The sequence below is a fragment of the Mytilus edulis genome, chromosome 7 (genome assembly GCF_963676685.1).
Source record: "Mytilus edulis chromosome 7, xbMytEdul2.2, whole genome shotgun sequence".
Lineage (NCBI taxonomy): Eukaryota > Metazoa > Mollusca > Bivalvia > Mytilida > Mytilidae > Mytilus > Mytilus edulis.
In genome coordinates, this window is record NC_092350.1 from 65475670 (window position 1) to 65495464 (window position 19795).

Below are 19795 nucleotides of genomic sequence, written 5' to 3' on the forward strand. Positions count from 1 at the left end.
ATGAAGTTGTTCAACAAAGAGACGAAATATCAGAAATTCCATCAAATATTATAAAACAAAACCGATTCCACCCCATACTTACATTTCATTATATAGTTTTCAGTGGTGGACATTAGTCTGTCCCGTATTATTTTTAAAAGAAATAAGTAATCATCACGATTGTTTGTATTTTTTGCGTCACGGTAAATTTCGAAAATATACCCACACGTTAATTATAATTTAATTTGAATCTAATTTGCGGTCATCGATAAGCAAACCATCATTGTATGATCTTTGATCGGGGTTTTGTCCCTTTGACCTATTCCCTTTTTGTTACTAATTTTTATTTACGTCATTTACAACTGCATATCAGTAGTTATATCATGGTCTCAAATTAATATCAATTTACATATCAGCGGTTATTTTTTATATGCATTTTGATGTATATGTTGAAAGTTGTCCCTCATTATTTCTCATTAATTCCAAATGTACAGTATACATGACATATACAACATAACATTTACTCTTAACAAAACATGATGCATAACAACAGAAACATAATGTCAATGAATGATATGCTTTAAATACAAATAACTAAAAGTGTATTTTTGTCAAGTATTTCAAAAACTGTAGCATAGACGAACTGACACTAAGTGCTATTATGAACTTCCAAAAGTTAACTGATTACTGATTTAGTATTATTATATTTAATCATATTTTGGAAAATATTAATCTTCTCTTGAAGATTGTTTTAAATAAAATTATATAAAAGGATAAAGATTAAATCTTCTACTGTATCTCTGCAAGATGTATAGAAAATTTACCTTGTTAAAGTTTTTGTTTTCTGTATCTGCCAGTTTCAATGGCAAGTGAATGTGCGCTTATTTTTTGAGAAGGGATCTCTCATATATTATCATTTTTTGCATTAAAAATACCACTGAACGTTTACGTCAAATGTTGATTTCAGTACAACATATGTTATTGACTTGTTGTTACAATGGTCTATATGTTTAGTGACTTTAATTACTGATGAATCAAGGAAATACTAAAACATGTTAAATAATTATGATTATGCTTGTTGCCATAAATGTTGGCAACGCGTAACCTTTGTTTTAAAAGATAAACTGCTTCATTATGAACAAAATTGTTTACGAAAACTAATACTATATGTCAAGAAATCGGCATCGATCATGTATACTTAGTGATATTTTAAAGAGGTTGTCCTTTATTTGTTCGCTTTTCTACTTTACTTCAATCTGAATAGTCATTCCAGTACTGAAAAAAATAAATCTATGTCTCAACCTTTATCAAAGATACCAGGCTTATAATTTGATACGCCAGACGCGCGTATAACAATGTTATTATAATACCTAAATAATCAATAATCTGTAATTTTAGACTCGAGTTTGTACCATATGAAATAAAGTTATGTGCAACAGTATTATGTATTTGTTGGCATGTTAAACGTTACCCTTAAGTTGCAATTTTTAGTTTTGGGCGCTGATGAACACATAACATACCTACATCAAAAAGATTTCATTTGACATATAATTAATGTCAGTTTTTGATTAATTGGTTTCTCTTCACGTTGTATTTTTTAAAGAAAGGCTTTCTAATATTATCTAATAACACTGAATATTCTGGTTTACATTTAATATGCCACAGACCTTCAGTCAACAAATTATGCGACACTCTTATGAACATTTGGAACAAGATTTAAAGCAAAATGTAAAGAATAAGATACAAATGTGTATAAAAAATCTAGCATCATTCGGAAAAATAACTCTGAACATGGAATCAAGAACCTTCAATACATTAAAGTGAAATCTAACGATTGAAAAACACGATCTACACAAATCAATTTCAGAGAGATAAGAAGTTCTTGTGAGATATTACACGCGTGATGTAAATAATGATAAACTATTGTGATAAAGGCTTGTTCGATAAAAAATAGAAATTAATTGTTTAAATATGACTTCTTTAATTGTTTGATTACTTAAACAGATGAAGACAAAATGAATAGGTTTAAAGAAACTACACCCAGATCAGACCACGACTCACGGAGAAGGCGAAGGCGTATGAATGAAGGTAATTTTAAACTTGCATTTGAATTTGAGAAAAAAAAGAGGTTTGGTGTTCATGAAGTCGTTCAACAAAGAGACGGAATATCAGAAATTCCATCAAATATTATAAAACAAAAACCGATTCCGCCCCATACTTACATTTCATTATATAGTTTTCAGTGGTGGACATTATTCTGTCCCGTATTATTTTTAAAAGAAATAAGTAATCATCACGATTCATTGTATTTTTTACGTCACGGTAAATTTCGAAAATATATCCACCCGTTAATTATAATTTAATTTGAAATTAATTTGCGGTCATCGATAAGCAAACCATCATTTTATGATCTTTGATCGGGGTTTTGTCCCTTTGACTTATTCCCTATTTCTTACTCATTTTTATTTACGTCATTTACAACTGCATACATGTATCCATAGTTATATCATGGTCTCAAATTAATATCAATATACATATCAGCGGTTATTTTGTAAACGCATTGTGATGTATATGTTGAAAGTTTTCCCTCATGATTTCTCATTAACTCCAAATGTACAGTATACATGACATATACAACATGACAATTACTTTTAATAAAACATGATGCATAACAACAGAAACATAATGTTTTGTTTTATTTGACATACAGTTTATGTCAATTTTTAATTAATTGGTTTCTCTTCACGTTGTATTTTTTTGAAGAAAGGCTTCGTAATATTATCTAATAACACTGAATATTTTTGTTTACATTTAATATGCCACTTACCTTCAGTCAACAAATTATGCGACACCCTTATGAACATTTGGAACAATGTTTAGAGCAAAATGTAAGGAATAAGATACAAATGTGTATAAAAAATCTAGCATCATTTGGAAAAATAACTCTGAACATGGAATCAAGAACCTTCAATACATTGAAGTGAAATCTAACGATTGAACAACACGATCTGCACAAATCAATTTCAGAAAGATAAGAAGTTCTTGTGACATATTACACGCGTGATGTAAATAATGATAAACTATTGTGAGAAAGGCTTGTTCGATGAAAAATAGAAATTAATTGTTTCAATATGACTTCTTTAATTGTTTGATTACTTCAACAGACGAAGACAAAATGAATCGGTTTAAAGAAACTACACCCAGAACAGACCACGACTCACGGAGAAGGCGAAGGCGTATGAATGAAGGTAATTTTAAACTTGCATTTGAATTTGAGAAAAAAAGAGGTTTGGTGTTCATGAAGTCGTTCAACAAAGAGACGAAATATCAGAAATTCCATCAAATATTATAAAACAAAAACCGATTCCGCCCCATACTTACATTTCATTATATAGTTTTCAGTGGTGGACATTATTCTGTCCCGTATTATTTTTAAAAGAAATAAGTAATCATCACGATTCTTTGTATTTTTTACGTCACGGTAAATTTCGAAAATATATCCACCCGTTAATTATAATTTAATTTGAAATTAATTTGCGGTCATCGATAAGCAAACCATCATTTTATGATCTTTGATCGGGGTTTTGTCCCTTTGACTTATTCCCTATTTCTTACTTGGGGTTCGTGTTGTTTATTCTTTAGTTTTCTATGTTGTGTCGTGTGTACTATTGTTTTTCTGTTTGTCTTTTTTATTTTTAGCCATGGCGTTGTCAGTTTGTTTTAGATTTATGAGTTTGACTGTCCCTTTGGTATCTTTCGTCCCTCTTTTACTCATTTTTATTTACGTCATTTACAACTGCATACATGTATCCATAGTTATATCATGGTCTCAAATTAATATCAATATACATATCAGCGGTTATTTTGTAAACGCATTGTGATGTATATGTTGAAAGTTTTCCCTCATGATTTCTCATTAACTCCAAATGTACAGTATACATGACATATACAACATGACAATTACTTTTAATAAAACATGATGCATAACAACAGAAACATAATGTTTTGTTTTATTTGACATATAGTTTATGTCAATTTTTAATTAATTGGTTTCTCTTCACGTTGTATTGTTTTGAAGAAAGGCTTCGTAATATTATCTAATAACACTGAATATTCTTGTTTACATTTAATATGCCACTTACCTTCAGTCAACAAATTATGCGACACCCTTATGAACATTTGGAACAATGTTTAGAGCAAAATGTAAGGAATAAGATACAAATGTGTATAAAAAATCTAGCATCATTTGGAAAAATAACTCTGAACATGGAATCAAGAACCTTTAATACACTGAAGTGAAATCTAACGATTGAACAACACGATCTGCACAAATCAATTTCAAAAAGATAAGAAGTTCTTGTGACATATTACACGCGTTATGTAAATAATGATAAATTATTGTGATAAAGGCTTGTAATGATATGCTTGAAATACAAATGACTAAATGAGTATTTTGTCTAGTATTTCAATAACTTAGTATAGACGAACTGACACTAAGTGCTATTATGAACTTTAAAAATTAAATAGATTTCTGATGTAATATTATTATATTTAATCGTATTTTGGAAAATATTAATCTTCTGAAGATTGTTGTAAAGAAAATAACATAAAAGGGTTAAGACTAAAACGCCTAATTTATCTCTGCAAGATGTATAGAATATTTACCTTGTTAAAGTTTTTGTTTACTGTATCTGCCAGTTTCACTGGCAAGTGAATGTGCGCTTATTCTAATTTTTGTGGAAGTGATCTCACATATTTTATTCTTGTTAGCATTACAAATACCACTGAACTACAGTCAACATTTAATTTGGCAATGTTATGTACATTTGAATCAATGTTTAAAACAAAATATAAACAACAATTTACGAATGTGAATCAGAAATATAGCATCGTTGGTAGAAAAATCAATCTGAAGATGGATTCAAGAACCCCTTATACATTTTGGTGCAATCTAGTATTGAACAACACGAACTGTACTTATCTGTTTCGGAAGGGTAAGAAATTCTCACGACATATTATACCTGGCAAGTCAATGATGATTAACTATTGTGAAAAAGGCTTGTTCGACAAAAAGAGGATATTTCAGAGATTACATAATATATAACATGTATAATGAAACAAAACGAATTTACTCAAACCAATTCTCCATTTTAGTAAACGGTAGATTTCGAAAATATATCTGTCCATGAATTGTAATTTAATTCGAATTTAATTGGCAGTCGGCGATAAGTAAACCATCTTTTTAAGCTCTTTGATCGGATTTTTGTCCCTTTGACATATTCTCTATGGTCTCAAAATATTTCCAATATACATATCGGCGGTTATTTTGTATACGCATTGTGATTTATATGTCGACTTATATTCTACTTTTTAAGATAAGTGATCTCTCATATTTTAGTATAGTAAAGTTTTAACAAATTTCAGTCAAATTTTGATATTTAGTAGTCTCCTACTTGTAAACAGTGATTTTGGTATATAATTAAAGACACAGAAACTAACATAAATACATCAAATGAAAAACATATGATTCCAAAGAAAGCCAACACAAATGTAAGTACAAAAGTTTTTTGGTTTTGGCAGGAGATGGTTTCAGATATTGGTCATACAACGTATAAATCAAATGTGTATATGGTAGAAAATATGTTAATGACGTTTTGTTACAATGTACTATATGTTTAGTGACTTTAAGTACTGATGCGCGTAACCTTTGTTTTGGAAAGTAAATTGATTCATTATGGTATACTTAGACAGATTTTAAAGAGATTGGCCTTATTTGTCAGCTGTCCCAGTTAACATCAATCTGAATTGTCATTACTGTACTAACAAATCGAAATCTGTGTATGTATGTGTCTGTTTGTGTTGGTTTACACATTGCTGTCAATATAATTGACATTAATGCGAAAATCATACAATTGAGAGGTTTGGTTAGCTATAAAACCTGTGTAAATCTAACATTTTTACATAAAAAAATTACTGATACCCAGTCCATGATATTTCAGTTTGTATCCATTCTTTTAATGTTTTCGGCCTTTCCATTTTGCAATTTCAATATGGACAATTCGTTTTAAATTTTCCTTGCAGTTCGGTATTTTTTTTATTTAATTTTTTATTTAATTTATTCAAATTGTACAATACAAACAGTATAATGGGAACTAACAGTTAGTCACCTACATGCTTTAATTTAACTTCGTACATAAACACTGTCCAGTTTTTTTAACAAGACTATCAGGTACTGAAAAAAGTAGTCAACGAATAACGAAAACAAAAAACACATTTGTATGAACACATCCTATTGTTACTCTGTATTTTATTGTTCAAGATCGTATTATTATAGGTACGCGTATGTCCACCTTAGAAGGCTGTTCACAATGCAGTGCAATTTAAAACACGTTAGGTTTATATGAATTAAACGGGATGTAAGGATGAATGATTTTTAATTTAATTCACAGGATCAAAGAATGAGGATCAGACAAAAACACAAAAGCGCCCTACTTCGATAGGTAACCTGTTAACTTACTTTCCTTTTTATTTAAGGGAAACTCCGCAAAAAAGAATACTATGTTCATTATGTATAAAACAAAACCACAAATTTATTAAAAATGAAAGTTTTATTCTCATACATCACTACATTAACTCTCTACATGTAGCAGTATGGACGGCATTCCGGTTATAAAACCACGTGATAACTTTAAATAAAAAAAAGTATGTCAATAAACAGAACAAACGTTGTCTGAATTAATTGTGAAAATCTGTTGTCAATCGTAAGGTTGTTTTACCCAACAAGATAATGACAAACGCATAATTATACAGTTTCATAGATCCTAAAACAAAGAATTATACATGTTATACCAGACATTGTTTCTACCTATCGACAAGCCATTTTTATAATCATTTTTGACAATCATCCGGAACATTTTTTTTAAAGAATTAAAAATAATTAAATTGTTAAAAGAACAATTGAATATCTTTCCAAAATCAATTTTCACAATTATTGAAAAGATTCTAGCTCCTGTTTACTAAAAATTGAAAATGGCATCAAATCTTAAGCTTCTTTCTGCTGATGCGAAGAAGAAGTGGTTATTACTTTAGAGTGAAATATGGTAGATAATATGCTACTTCCGGTGACGTGAATATCACTTCCGGTCTCATATGATAGCTTATTTCACTTCGATTCCAAAAATATATAGTTTTTATTTACTTTTGCCTGTAAATTAGGAGACAATCATCACAATTGGCCACTCTAGGTTTATCGAAAATCACTTCTAGTCTTTAGTTATAGGTTTATGTATTTAAATTACAAAATATATATATGGATTCTGAGTACTTTTACATGAAAAAAGTGCAAAATTGGCTATTTCCGTTTTTCTCAATGTTACTTCCGGTTGTCGTTTTATCAAGGTCAAATGTCATCCAACCTTTTTATAAAAGGTCAAATCTCTTTATATTGAATTAAGTTAAAGTAATAATCAATATACCTTATGATTAGACATTTCATGTTCACTATTTCTTATAAGATGCCATGAGATTGTTTCAGACCAAAAGTAATATATCTTTTTTACAATAAACCAAACATTTTGCACTTGTTCTTTTATAGATATCTTGAATAGTGTTTGAGAAAATTCAAATTGAGAGCTTGACCTTGACTTTTGACATTGATCTAATTTTCTAAGTTAGAATCTAGGGGATTCAAATAAAAACATTCCAGGGTTAAACGGTTAAACAGTTTATGAGTAAAAAAACATACCTAAAAATGTACATGTATATGGTAAAGGGAAATAACTCCTATAAAATGTCATTGAATCACTTCGATCCAAATTAGCCAAACTTTTCTGAAGATGTAGCGAACGATTTCGAAAAAAGAATTTTTGTCGCTTTTCTTTTCTTGTTACGAAGAAGATGCACATATCTGATTAACAGTGAATATGGAGATAACTCTTATACAAAGAAAATTGTTCCTCTTAGCAGGGTGAAATTTAAAAGCACATAAACTAAATGATACAATAAAAGAAATAACTTAGCGACAAATTGCGAAACAAACATTTTTCTAAGAACAAAATTTATTGATATTTTTCTAATAATAATTAAAGGAGGTCTTTCCACCCATAAAAATCAATTTTGATATAGAACTAAGGAAATTCAGTTTGAAATATCATATACAGCGTCAAATGATAGCGTTTTGCACACCGATTCCAAAAATATATGGTTTTCTGTTCTATTGCATTATTCGCACATTTACTAATTTCAGCAAGTCAACATGGCGGCTCCTTGGTTAGAACATGTCAACAGTGAATTTAACGGTAGCTTACGATAAAAAATGTGAATTTAAAATCGCAAATGTTGGGTTTACTGAGAAGTAAAAAAAGTAATCACATTTTTTTTCTAGCGGTTAGTTCAGAAATCATTCATGCAGGATTATTAGATTATTAGTTTTACAAATATCGAACAGTGGGTTAAATAGAACAGCCAAACACACGGTATACCCATCATCGCTTCAGTTTTTTAATGATCGTATTTGTCCTATTAGAATCGAAATAATTCATGGAAGCCATAGATTTGTTGTAAATTTACACATGGCCTGGGCCGTGATATTCGTTAATTGTATCCCTCGCTAACGCTCAGGATAAAATTCGAATATGACGGCCCATTGTTGTACTTGTGTTGTTTGGTTTTTATTTTGAACGCTTTAAATTAGAACTTATTACAATTAAGGGATCAAAGATTTTACAATTTTAATTGGTAACAAAAAAATATATTCATAGATGAAATAATTCTGCTTAATTAGACATTCGTTTGTCATATGAAACCCGATAACCTTTAATTGAAAGATATAACATTAAGACTATGTAGTTGGTTTACATACAAGTACTGTGAAATTCGTTTAGTCCGCTCTTAGACGTTTCATATGTTTGACTCTAAAAACCTCTATTGAAAAAAATATTTTAATAGAAATTGGTAAATAAGATACATGTCGGTATCATTTGTGCTGGTAATTATTGAAATTTTATATAGTATGATGTATTGTCTGACATCTGAAGTGTTCCATTATAAATGAGATAATTTTGTTTTCGGTCTCACATTTTGTATATTATAGAAGAATGCTTAATTACGTTGATTTAAAAACGTTCTCAAATAATCGATATGATTAGACCACCCACATCGAATTGTAAACTGAGGTTTTTAATCACTGACATTTCTTTAGGAAAATGAGTTCCAAGACAATAAAAATATAACACGACTCATGAATGTAAACTAAATGTTTTTACAATAAAATGAATAATCATACCATCCTCCTACATGTTAGATTTACTTAGAAGAAAGCTGATAGTTCCATGTTCAAATTCATAAAATATACATGGCTAAGTGACTCATTGTTGAAGACTGTAGGGTGATCTACAGTTGTTATCTTCTTCTATCTGAGAGTGATCTCATTGGTCATAATGCAACGTCTTATTTGTATATTAAAGAGATATCAAATGTGTGTATGAAATAAACGAAACGTTTCTAAAAATATCTATTTTTCCTTATAGATGCAGAAAATGCCGACCCGTCAGAAGAGCGGGGTTTCACTTGGATTGGCGGAACAGGTAATAACATTTCAAAATAATTCATTTATACAGCATATACACGATAGCACGCATCGATATTAATTAACCTTATGATCAACTCAGAGTGTAGCATGAGGGGATCTTTTATTAAGTTCACTGACTATACAATAGTTTTTCATTTCAAATATGTTTTGTTATTTTACATTTCCATCAGTGTGTTTCAGTCAAACTTACACATTTGATCTGTGCTTCTACACGTGAACACTTTGAGCTTGAAAAATATTTCAGGTATAAATTGCAAAGTGAAATGAACCTTTGTCTATTATTCTCCTACATACATTATCTCTTCTCTGTGAATATATTGTTTTAAAAAATTATAATTATTTGTTTGATCCAACAAAGTTTTTGAACAACATGTTAATCGTTTTATACTTATTCACAAAAAAAAAACATTTGCTCGACATTCTTGCACTTGATATAAAAACGTAATATGTTTAACAAATTTAATTTATTCTAAATCTATGACATATAGAAAACTGTCTTGATTATTGTTAATGTGTTAATTTGGGTTTCTTTTAGACTATCAAACCACGATTTTGACAAGTCCAACAAAACCTGAAGAAAAACGTTGGTGTTATGCTCAAGGTATTATGATAAAATACATGTTCTAGTTCTAGGGGATGAATTTATTAAACACAAGCAGAAAAAGTTTGAATTGTTAATGGAAAGAACATCGTCAATATTCATGAATTTGGAATAAAATGATCTAGATTCTTTGATCATATTATTTTGATCAAGGAACTCCGAATAATATGGCTATAAGAAGATGCCAACAAGTAGTTCCTCATGGGAAAGCAAGCTCAGACAAACAGTATACCAACTTCAACATAATTGATTTTGTGTTGTCATAAAAGAGGGACAAAAATACCAGAGGGACAGTCAAACTCATAAATCGAAAATAAACTGACAACCCCTGGCTAAAAATGAAAAAGACAAACAGACAAACAATAGAACACACGACACAACATAGAAAACTAAAGAATAAACAACATGAACCCCACCAAAAACTAGAGGTGATCGCAGGTGTTCCGGCTCCACATGTGGCACCCGTCGTGTTACTTATGTTATAACAAATCCGGTAAAAAGTCTAATTCGGTAGGTTACATTCATGAAAGAAAAGGAAAGGGGATTGTAGTTACGACGTAAGGAACATATCCGATATCATTTGTGAAACGGTTATTCCTAAACGTTCAACCAACTTGTGATGGCCTCCGTAAAAGATACGAAGGGATGATTTCAACTTCACCATTTGGAACTCTTGGTTTAAAAGCTTCCATGTGAGCAGCAACCCTCTAACAAGAAAATCATGATAGGAAATGCAAGCACTGGAATATATTATAAATTAGCAGATATATACCCCGTATGCAGGTGCTGCGGGAATGTTGCTACTTAGAAAGGGAAAGTTCACAATCGGAAAGCTGAAATCATCTCTTTTGTCATAAAGTTTTGTTTTCAATCGACCCTCACTGTCAATTTCTATATGTTAGTCAAGATGTGAGGCCAACTTAACTGTATCTGTTGTATCCTTTATCTCTAGTTGGATGGGATAGATGCGTTCAACATAGTCACCAATTTTTGAATTATCTAGTGAAACAACGTCATCTATATAGCGAAAAGTAGAGTTAAAGGATATTGCTAACTTCTTTTCTTTCTTCCTAAGAAGTTCCTGTATGAAGTCAGCCTTATAATAATAAAGAAACATGTCGACAAGAAGAGGGGTACAATTGATTACCATTGGAATGCCGACAGTCTGTTGAAAAACACGTCCTCCGAACGTAACAAATATGTTTTCAATAAAAAAAACCCAGCATCTTGATAATGTCAGTTTCTGAGAATTTTTTGTTTGAATAAGAGTGATCCTTTTCAAAGTAGGATTTATCCCTCTCTTAGACAAGATACTTGTATTTACGTTGGCCATTCTTTTTTATGAAACAAAGCAAAACTACCTCTTTCAATTTGTTTTTTTAGTTTGGAATGTGGAATACTTTTGTAAAGTGTAGACAAGCCAAATGTTTTAAGATGAAAGAGAGTTAGATTGTATCTACTCTTAACAAATCTTTGGAATTTTTAAGTATCCATATCTGACTCACGCCACTTCTAGAATAGGCAGTTTCACAATAACTTTGAAGCCCGTCTTTGATTGCCTATAAAATAGATGAAAATAATTTAGAAAGAGGTTTCATGGAGCACTTGGAAGATCCAGCAATATACCGTTGTTTGTAAGAACACTTATGTAGTTTAGGTATCAAATACAGTGATGGAAGATCCAGTTCTTCATTTTTGGTTGAAATTCCGAAGGAACATAGAACTTGATTATCCAGGACTTCCGCTTTGGTAAGTGTCGTGAGGGTATATGTTGAGTGTTCAAGTGAATTGTCAATACCTAATTCGTTTATCAAGCAGTTAATGTAATGAGTTTTACACACACAAACGATGTTATTTGGGACTTTATCCGCGGGGACAACAACATATTTGTCATGGAGGAAGGATAAGTGTTTTGCAACATATGAGTCTTTAAAAATTGACGTAGCATGGGCATTGATAGACCCATTCAGTTTCTTAATTCTGATTTGTATCAACGACATCACCATCTTAATCCATTCGGAAAGAGACTCCCTTCTCGCGCTTAGCCCATTGCCTGGCATAATCCTCGACTGAATCCATCAAAATTTTAAAGTTGTATTTCCAATTGATGGATTTAGGCTCACGATATTTCGGACCTTTCGACAACACATTTCGAAGGGAATTGTTTTTTTTAAATGTTGAGGTCAGCCGGATTATATGTGAATTGGGAACTAGCACAAGTGCATAAAATGCAACACGTACAATGTCTTTGAAAATCGAAATCGTGATTAATATTAGGCTGCTATTTTGTGATTGTTTGACGGAGAGATACCGTCTCTTATATAATGTTGTATATGTACTAGTGTTATATAATAACTTCAGTTTCAAGAGCATGTCAAAACATGGAGTAAAATGAAAAATAAAATTACAAAACAATACTGAATTCCGATAAAAAAACCAAACGGAAAGTTCCTTATCAAATGGCAAATCAAAAGCTCATACACATCAAACGAATGGATAACAACTGTCATATCATGATTTATGTAGAACATATTGAACTTAACCTGGTTTTATAGCGAACTTAATCTCTCACTTGTATGACATCAAATTTAGTGTTTTCTGAATTATTTTTTCGGTATATCAAACATTGCCGGTGTCCTTATTTGTGTACAACTCTTTTTTTCAGTTAATGTCAAAATCGTTTGATGCGTTTGAGCTTTTGATTCTACCATTGAATAAGGGACTTTCCATTTTTAATTTCCATTAGAGTATGGCATCTTTTATATTCCACGTTTTTCATAATTTCTATAATTCGCTGAATTACAGTTTCAATATTTAAAATAACGAAGTTATCCTTAACATTTTATATACAGTTTCTCGCATCTATCAATACATGCATGGCATATACTTTTTTCCTGAAAAATACATTTTCATAAAGATGTGTACCTAGTCACAAATCAAACGACAACATTAACTTATATAATAACAATATAATTTTAATTTGCAATTGAAATTAAATTCCTCGTCATATAATGTTCTGTTTCTTACAGAAGCGATGAAGCCATCATTAACAGTACTAGACGTACGTGAAGAACAGGAAGCATATCCAGTAGCGTGGCTTCCTCCACCGCCGCCAGATCCACCTAATCCCCCGTAATGATAATAATTATTATTGAAACCCATCGAACATTTGTACTTATGAACATAGTCATGGTAATATGTTACTGCCATTGGATTTTTTGCGTGCTTTTAATTTTGTATGGGATGTATAGACAGTTTCCTTTTCTTAATTTTAGTTCGATGTAGTAATTTATATTTCAACTAATATGTATTGATTGCTTTATGTCAAGTTACAGGACTTACTTAAATATTCTATTTGAAAATTTATTATTAGACCATTGGGTAATACATTATAATAATACAAACATTTAGCTTGTTCACATTTTATTAAAAAAACAACTTTTAAATCTTTTTTGAATAGACATCATGGGTCTGTATCACAACTGAACATGCCAATATCATGAGTAAACATAGTATTTTCCGGCATAGAGATTGAGTTCAATAAATAGACGACAATTAAGACAGGGATTAGAATGTAACAGTTTTATAATTGTAATTGCTAACGCAAATTCGTTGTATATAATAGTTTTTGGGAATCTACAATTTAATAGCTAAATTGAAATCATTACACATTACATTAGATAAGAGGAAAACCGAGTATTATCATCATTTTATAAAGAGTGATTCTGATTGAACACAAATATGGGAGTGAAGTGATGGTATTTCTTTTTGTGATTACAATAAAACTTGAAACATCCTGTTGTATAAATAAACAATTGCGTTTTTGCAACAGTAAACGAAACGGGGATAAAACAAAACACAATTTGTTGTAAAAATCCATATAAACTCTTTTGTATTTATTGAGAAATATGTTCCGAACATCATATTTGGTCGTGGAGGAAGATTATTAGTTACATAGTGTGCTAGTGACCTAATACGGTATATATGGGGTCAGTAAATTCCATATGGGATGAGAGCTAAGCTCAAATCCTCATATGGAATTTACTGACCCCATATATACCGTATTATGTCACTAGCACACTATGTAACGAATTTATCTTACCGACTATCTTAACGTGTGAAATTTAGACTAGTGACCTATCAAAATGAGCAAGTCTTCAATACTGTTAGCATTAAGAAACTATATATACGTCCATTGATCCTACAAAAACAGATACCAACAATAACAACTTGTAAGGTTTAAATGTGTTTTATGAATTTATTACAATCTTAATCATCAATTTCTTCGTCTGTTGAAACTTCTAGGATTTTTTCTCAGTACCGTTTTGTTTTTATAAAGGGACGTAACACCACTACTAACCGTGTATGAGATAAGCCCCGCCTCCCTACTAACCTAATATCCTAAATACACGATTTTCACGCGGACGCTTTTAACCAATCATATTCCTAGAAATGTATAGGAGGTAAGATAAAGAAGTATCCAATCTTATACCACACATTTTGCCTTTCAGTGTGACAACAAGCTGTATGTCTGTAATGGCAACAGCTGTACAACGCAGTTTCAATAGTTATAAATCGATGAAGCGAAGACAAATCCTGGATTTGTACCCTTGCTTAATGAACAAACAAAAAAGCCTACAGTCAAGCAGTGACTTATCCTCAGATGGACTGGTGTATGAAGGTGATGGTTATCTATATCAAGATTTTCATATATCCAAGGGATACATATGTGTCACATAATCTCGTTTATGAATTATTTCTACGACAATGATGGAAACAAGATGGTTGATGGATTGGCATAAACGTTTTAAAAGGTCTTTGAATCATATACCACACTATTTTTGTTATCAATATTGGTTTCAGATTGAACAAAGCAGCTCTTTCAATTTTTAATATCTGCATTTAGACTATGACAGTTGTTAATTGGTGTCATTTGAGGTAATCGTATAAACATACAGATGAAAACGGATAAATGTTTACAAATTGACGTATTGACCCAATGTTTTTGTCTTTAGAAAACACACCGAAACCAGCCGCAGTGTTTTCATAGACTTGACTAAAATATGTACAGCTATGCATACAATTCAGAATCGTAGTCAATTATTGTGTCGAAAAACACCAATAAACAACATATCAACCTACCTACCTAGTAACCCGAATTTAACTTCAACGGACAAAAACGCATTAACGCTATTTAATCATCATTTGATAAATTAAAGACAAAAATTCAATTTTTTTTTTAATTCATTTCAATTCATATCAATTTATTTTAACGCCAGTCAAATAGATTCTTTTGCGGTCAATCAATTTAAATCAAGATGTTGGTAAGATGCGTCAAACAAATAGGCCACGACCCCATTAAACTATTTCAAACTGGCATTAATTCGTTTTTAAACATTGATGAGACCCGAGCTTTGTACAGGTAAATCACTCAAGTAAAACGACCTCGATGTATCTATCGTTTTTTGTTTCAAACGTTATCGACTTTAGTCAAATGCGTATATTCTTAGTAAAGTCACATGCTTCACAATTTCGGTCTGTATTGTAGGCATTTTTGACATATATAGCTCTTCAACGATTTCGGTACTTATCCATCTTCGGATTTCAAATGTGTGTCTTTGAGCGTTCCTGATGAAGGTAAATCCAGAAAAGCGCTTCGGACGCAATAAATTGTTAAACGTGTTGTTTTCCATTTTTTTTTAATATGAATAAACAATATATGATTTTAAATAAAAACATTAAAATGTAAATGTACGGTTTAAAAATGCAAAACTTGTGGATCTGTTGAAAATAAAATAGTTAGATGTATAACAATTTTAAATTGCTCAAATGCAGTAGTTCTTTTTTTGACACATATGCGTTTCAAAAATTGCAAAGTGCTGTGAAAACTCGTGGCATGTAAGTAACGTGCGGTCCCTTGCAATTACTTACGAAACTTTATACTTATTTTCTCGTGGAATGAATTGCATAGTATACAAATCCTTGTTCTAATATATATATCAATAATTTTCATCGGCCAAAAAGATTGTTACAGTTGTTGTGTTGGAAGAATTGTAAAAGTGTTGTTTTTCTAAATTCTATTTGTTTACTCGGACATCGTATAGAGTCTAAAATTGATATTTTTAACAATGTTTGACTTTATATTCACTGGTGGTAAGCGGATGGTCGTAACTAAAAGTTACGACCATCCGGAGATGGGAGACAACTCTAAGGATAAGTTTTTCTTTTCCGATTTTCGTGCACTAAAAGGTTCATTTGAACCAAACCGCTTGTCTCGTACATACTATTCGGCAGTCCGGTGATATTAAAACCAAATTTGATGCATTAAAACATTCCAATTTTCGTAAAATAGTCATTCAAAAATTCAAGCATGATGGTCGTTACTTTAAATGTGTGATGGTCGTAACTTCAACTATAGTATTTTGGATGATGGTCGTAACCGACACAAGATGGTCGTAACTTTGAAAGATGACCGTAACTCGAGTATTTAGACAAACTTGTATTAATGTATTTTAATTGTTAAGGTAATAGACTCAGATGTAATATATGATTTGCTACAAACAATACTATTTGTAACTCTGGTAATGATATGCAGAAATCAAGCTAGAGAATTATTAAACATACACATTTCTGATGGATTTCAAACGCTCATCTTATAGGAGCAACAGTGAAAACTAATAAATAAAAATAAATAAATAAATAAATAATCTTTATTTCAAGAGGATGATCCCATTAGTTAAAACTAACCTTCCTGAGAGTCCTCAAAATAATAATAACATAGTTATAAGTACACACCGTATTATAAAGTTATATTATACACAATATACAATTATAATGGAAATAATAATGAAAAGGCATATTAATTTGCACAATTGATGAAAAATTTGTAACATTTTGTTTTAAAAGATACAAGTGTATCACTCATTTTGATTTCATTTGGTAAACTGTTCCATATTTGATAACCTGAATATGTAAATGTTTTCTTTAAAAAAATTGTTTTTGGTTTTGGAAGATTTAATAGTTTTTTATCAGCTGAACGTAAGTTATAGTTTTGATTATCAGTAAAATGAAAATTTTCTTCTAAATAGTTAGGAACCATACCATTAATTGATTTAAATACAAGTATTGCCTTTTGGTATTGAATTCGTTTTTCAACATTTAACCAGTGTAAACTATTAAACAATAAACTGGATGATGTCATTATGTCAGCTTCTACTATAACCCTAGCAGATTTCTTTAATAATTTATTAAGTTTATCTATTCCACTCTCACAACAACTTCCCCATATATTGCAACAATAATCAAATAATGGCAGAACATAAGCATTAAAATAGATAATACGTATATGCATAGGTAAATATTTTCTTATCTTTTGTAATAAGTTGATTCTATTTGATATAGTAATTGACATTTTATCTTTTTGCTGACTCCAATTAAAGTTTTTGTCAATATATAAACCAAGTAGTTTTTCACAATCTACATTTTCTATTTGTTCATTTGAAATATTGATATCAAAACTGTTTCCAGTTAAACAAAGCCATTGTTTTGAACCAATAATCTTTGATTTACTCTTTTTTGGCATTTAATTTCATACAATTTTGCGAGCACCAGTTTTCAATTACATGAATATCATTTTGAAGGTTAGAAGCTAACTGAATTACATCATTACCTTTACAATGTAATGTAGAATCGTCTGGATATAAATCTATTAATGAATGTTCTATATTAAGTGGTAAATCATTGATATATAAAATAAATAACAAAGGGCCCAGGATAGAACCTTGTGATACACCAGTTTTTCTGCATTTAGTATTAGACATGACGTTATTGACCTTAACTTGTTGGCTTCGTTCAAACAAGTATGACTTAAACCAGTCAAGTGTACTATTAGAAACATTATAATATTCAAGTTTTTTTCAATAAAATTATATGATTAACCAGATTAAAAGCTTTCTTTAAATCTAAAAATATAACTCCATTTATCTCTCCATTATCTTTTTTTGCTAACCATTCATCTACTAATTTAGTATGTGCAGTAGTATACGAATGTTTAGTTCTGAAACCTGACTGTGTAGTATTAAGAAGGTCATTACTATTTAAAAATATATACAAACTATTAGCTATATGTCGTTCTATGATTTTAGATAGACAAGCCAAAACTGCTATTGGTCTATAATTATCAGGATTACAGGCATTGCCACTTTTAAAAATTGGGCATACTCTTGCAGTTTTAAAAATACTTGGAAATTTACCATAATTGATGTTTAGATATATGTCAAAGCTGGTAAAATGACATTGCTGCACATACTCAAAATAATTGGTCCGACATCATCTAAACCAGTTGCTTTCGACTTGTCAAGTTTTTTTAAATACATATTTACATCTAAAATGCTCATTTCTGGTATAATGAACTTTTCACTACCCCTTTGTAACTTTGATTTTACAAATTTATTAAGTGCATCAATTTAATCAACTCGCATTAAGCCAAAAAGTATGTTAGGGTTGAGAATTGATATATTTTTTACTGTACGTTAAGGCATTAAATTATTAAATGCACGTGTATTCCCTTATATTTGTTTTTAGTATTTTTTATTCACGACTTTTTTTTTTATCTGCAATCATGTCGGCAGATGAAATTATTAAACGTACAGTCTGAACAATCATCTTTAAATCATTTATTGCAGCTCTTATGTCTTAGAGTTTTTGGGTCTTTGTTTACCCCTTGACTTTTTTAATTGTTATTGTCTTATAAACTATTGGCCTTCAAATATTCGTCTTTTGGTCGTTCATGAGGAAATAAAATCCACAAATGCACTTCTGAGTCAGGGTTGAGTTCAATATCGTAGCTGCTACGTAGTGCTACGTAGATCTTGACGATTGAACATGCAGCTATAGACTAGTTGTTACATAGATATTGATAGCAGCTACGTAGCCGCTACGATACTGAACTCAACCCAGGATTTTATTACGTGTTGTCGTAATTTTTTATCGATTACATAACGATTATATATTGCTGTATAGTATTGATATTAGTTCTAAGTATTGGTACGGAATGAAAACTGAATCCATGGTGTCGCAATGATCATTGTGTTAACTTCGAAAGTAGGAAAATTGTTGATATATATTTTACACTGCTACATGCACTGAATTTAAGAGTAAAATGAAATACTTGTTTGTAGCCAGGATAATGTTACAAAGACTTAGGTCAAACTAAATGTACTGCGGCAATTATTACATTTAAATCCCGGTATGCAGGTTGAAAATCATGTGTAAGTTATATGTTTACATTGTATGAATGGCTACAAGCTACTCATGGACTTCGTCATTGGGCATTACTGTGCACCTGATTATCAGCTTGATTTCACCAAACAACAATATGACGTCTAAGCATCCAGGCTAAAAATAAAGCGTATGTTCTTTTTAAAACTCAGGTACGGACCTGCGAATTCGCGGGTATGCTCTAGTCTCGATAACGACCTTCATAACCTATCAATATGTTAAGCTTATTTTGACTCCTTATTAATACTCTTTCGACTTAATGTATCATTCTTCAATTGAAGATTTAAAAAAATCAACTAGTAAGTACATCCTCAAAAAGTTTATGTTTGCAATAGATGCGAATTCCA

The 19795-nt window shown here is 30.7% G+C and overlaps 1 protein-coding gene across 1 annotated transcript in view; it reads left to right on the top strand.

Annotated features, from left to right (window-relative positions):
- LOC139482002 (golgin subfamily A member 6-like protein 6) overlaps positions 1-13895 on the top strand; it is a 36684-nt gene extending 22789 nt beyond the window's left edge. The window contains exons 9-14 of the mRNA XM_071265635.1: positions 1984-2067; positions 3144-3227; positions 6429-6479; positions 9507-9563; positions 10104-10169; positions 13199-13895. Of these exons, the coding sequence (XP_071121736.1) occupies positions 1984-2067; positions 3144-3227; positions 6429-6479; positions 9507-9563; positions 10104-10169; positions 13199-13305 (449 nt within the window). The 3' untranslated portion in view covers positions 13306-13895. The remainder of the gene's footprint in view (positions 1-1983; positions 2068-3143; positions 3228-6428; positions 6480-9506; positions 9564-10103; positions 10170-13198) is intronic.
- The last annotated feature ends 5900 nt before the right edge of the window (positions 13896-19795 follow it).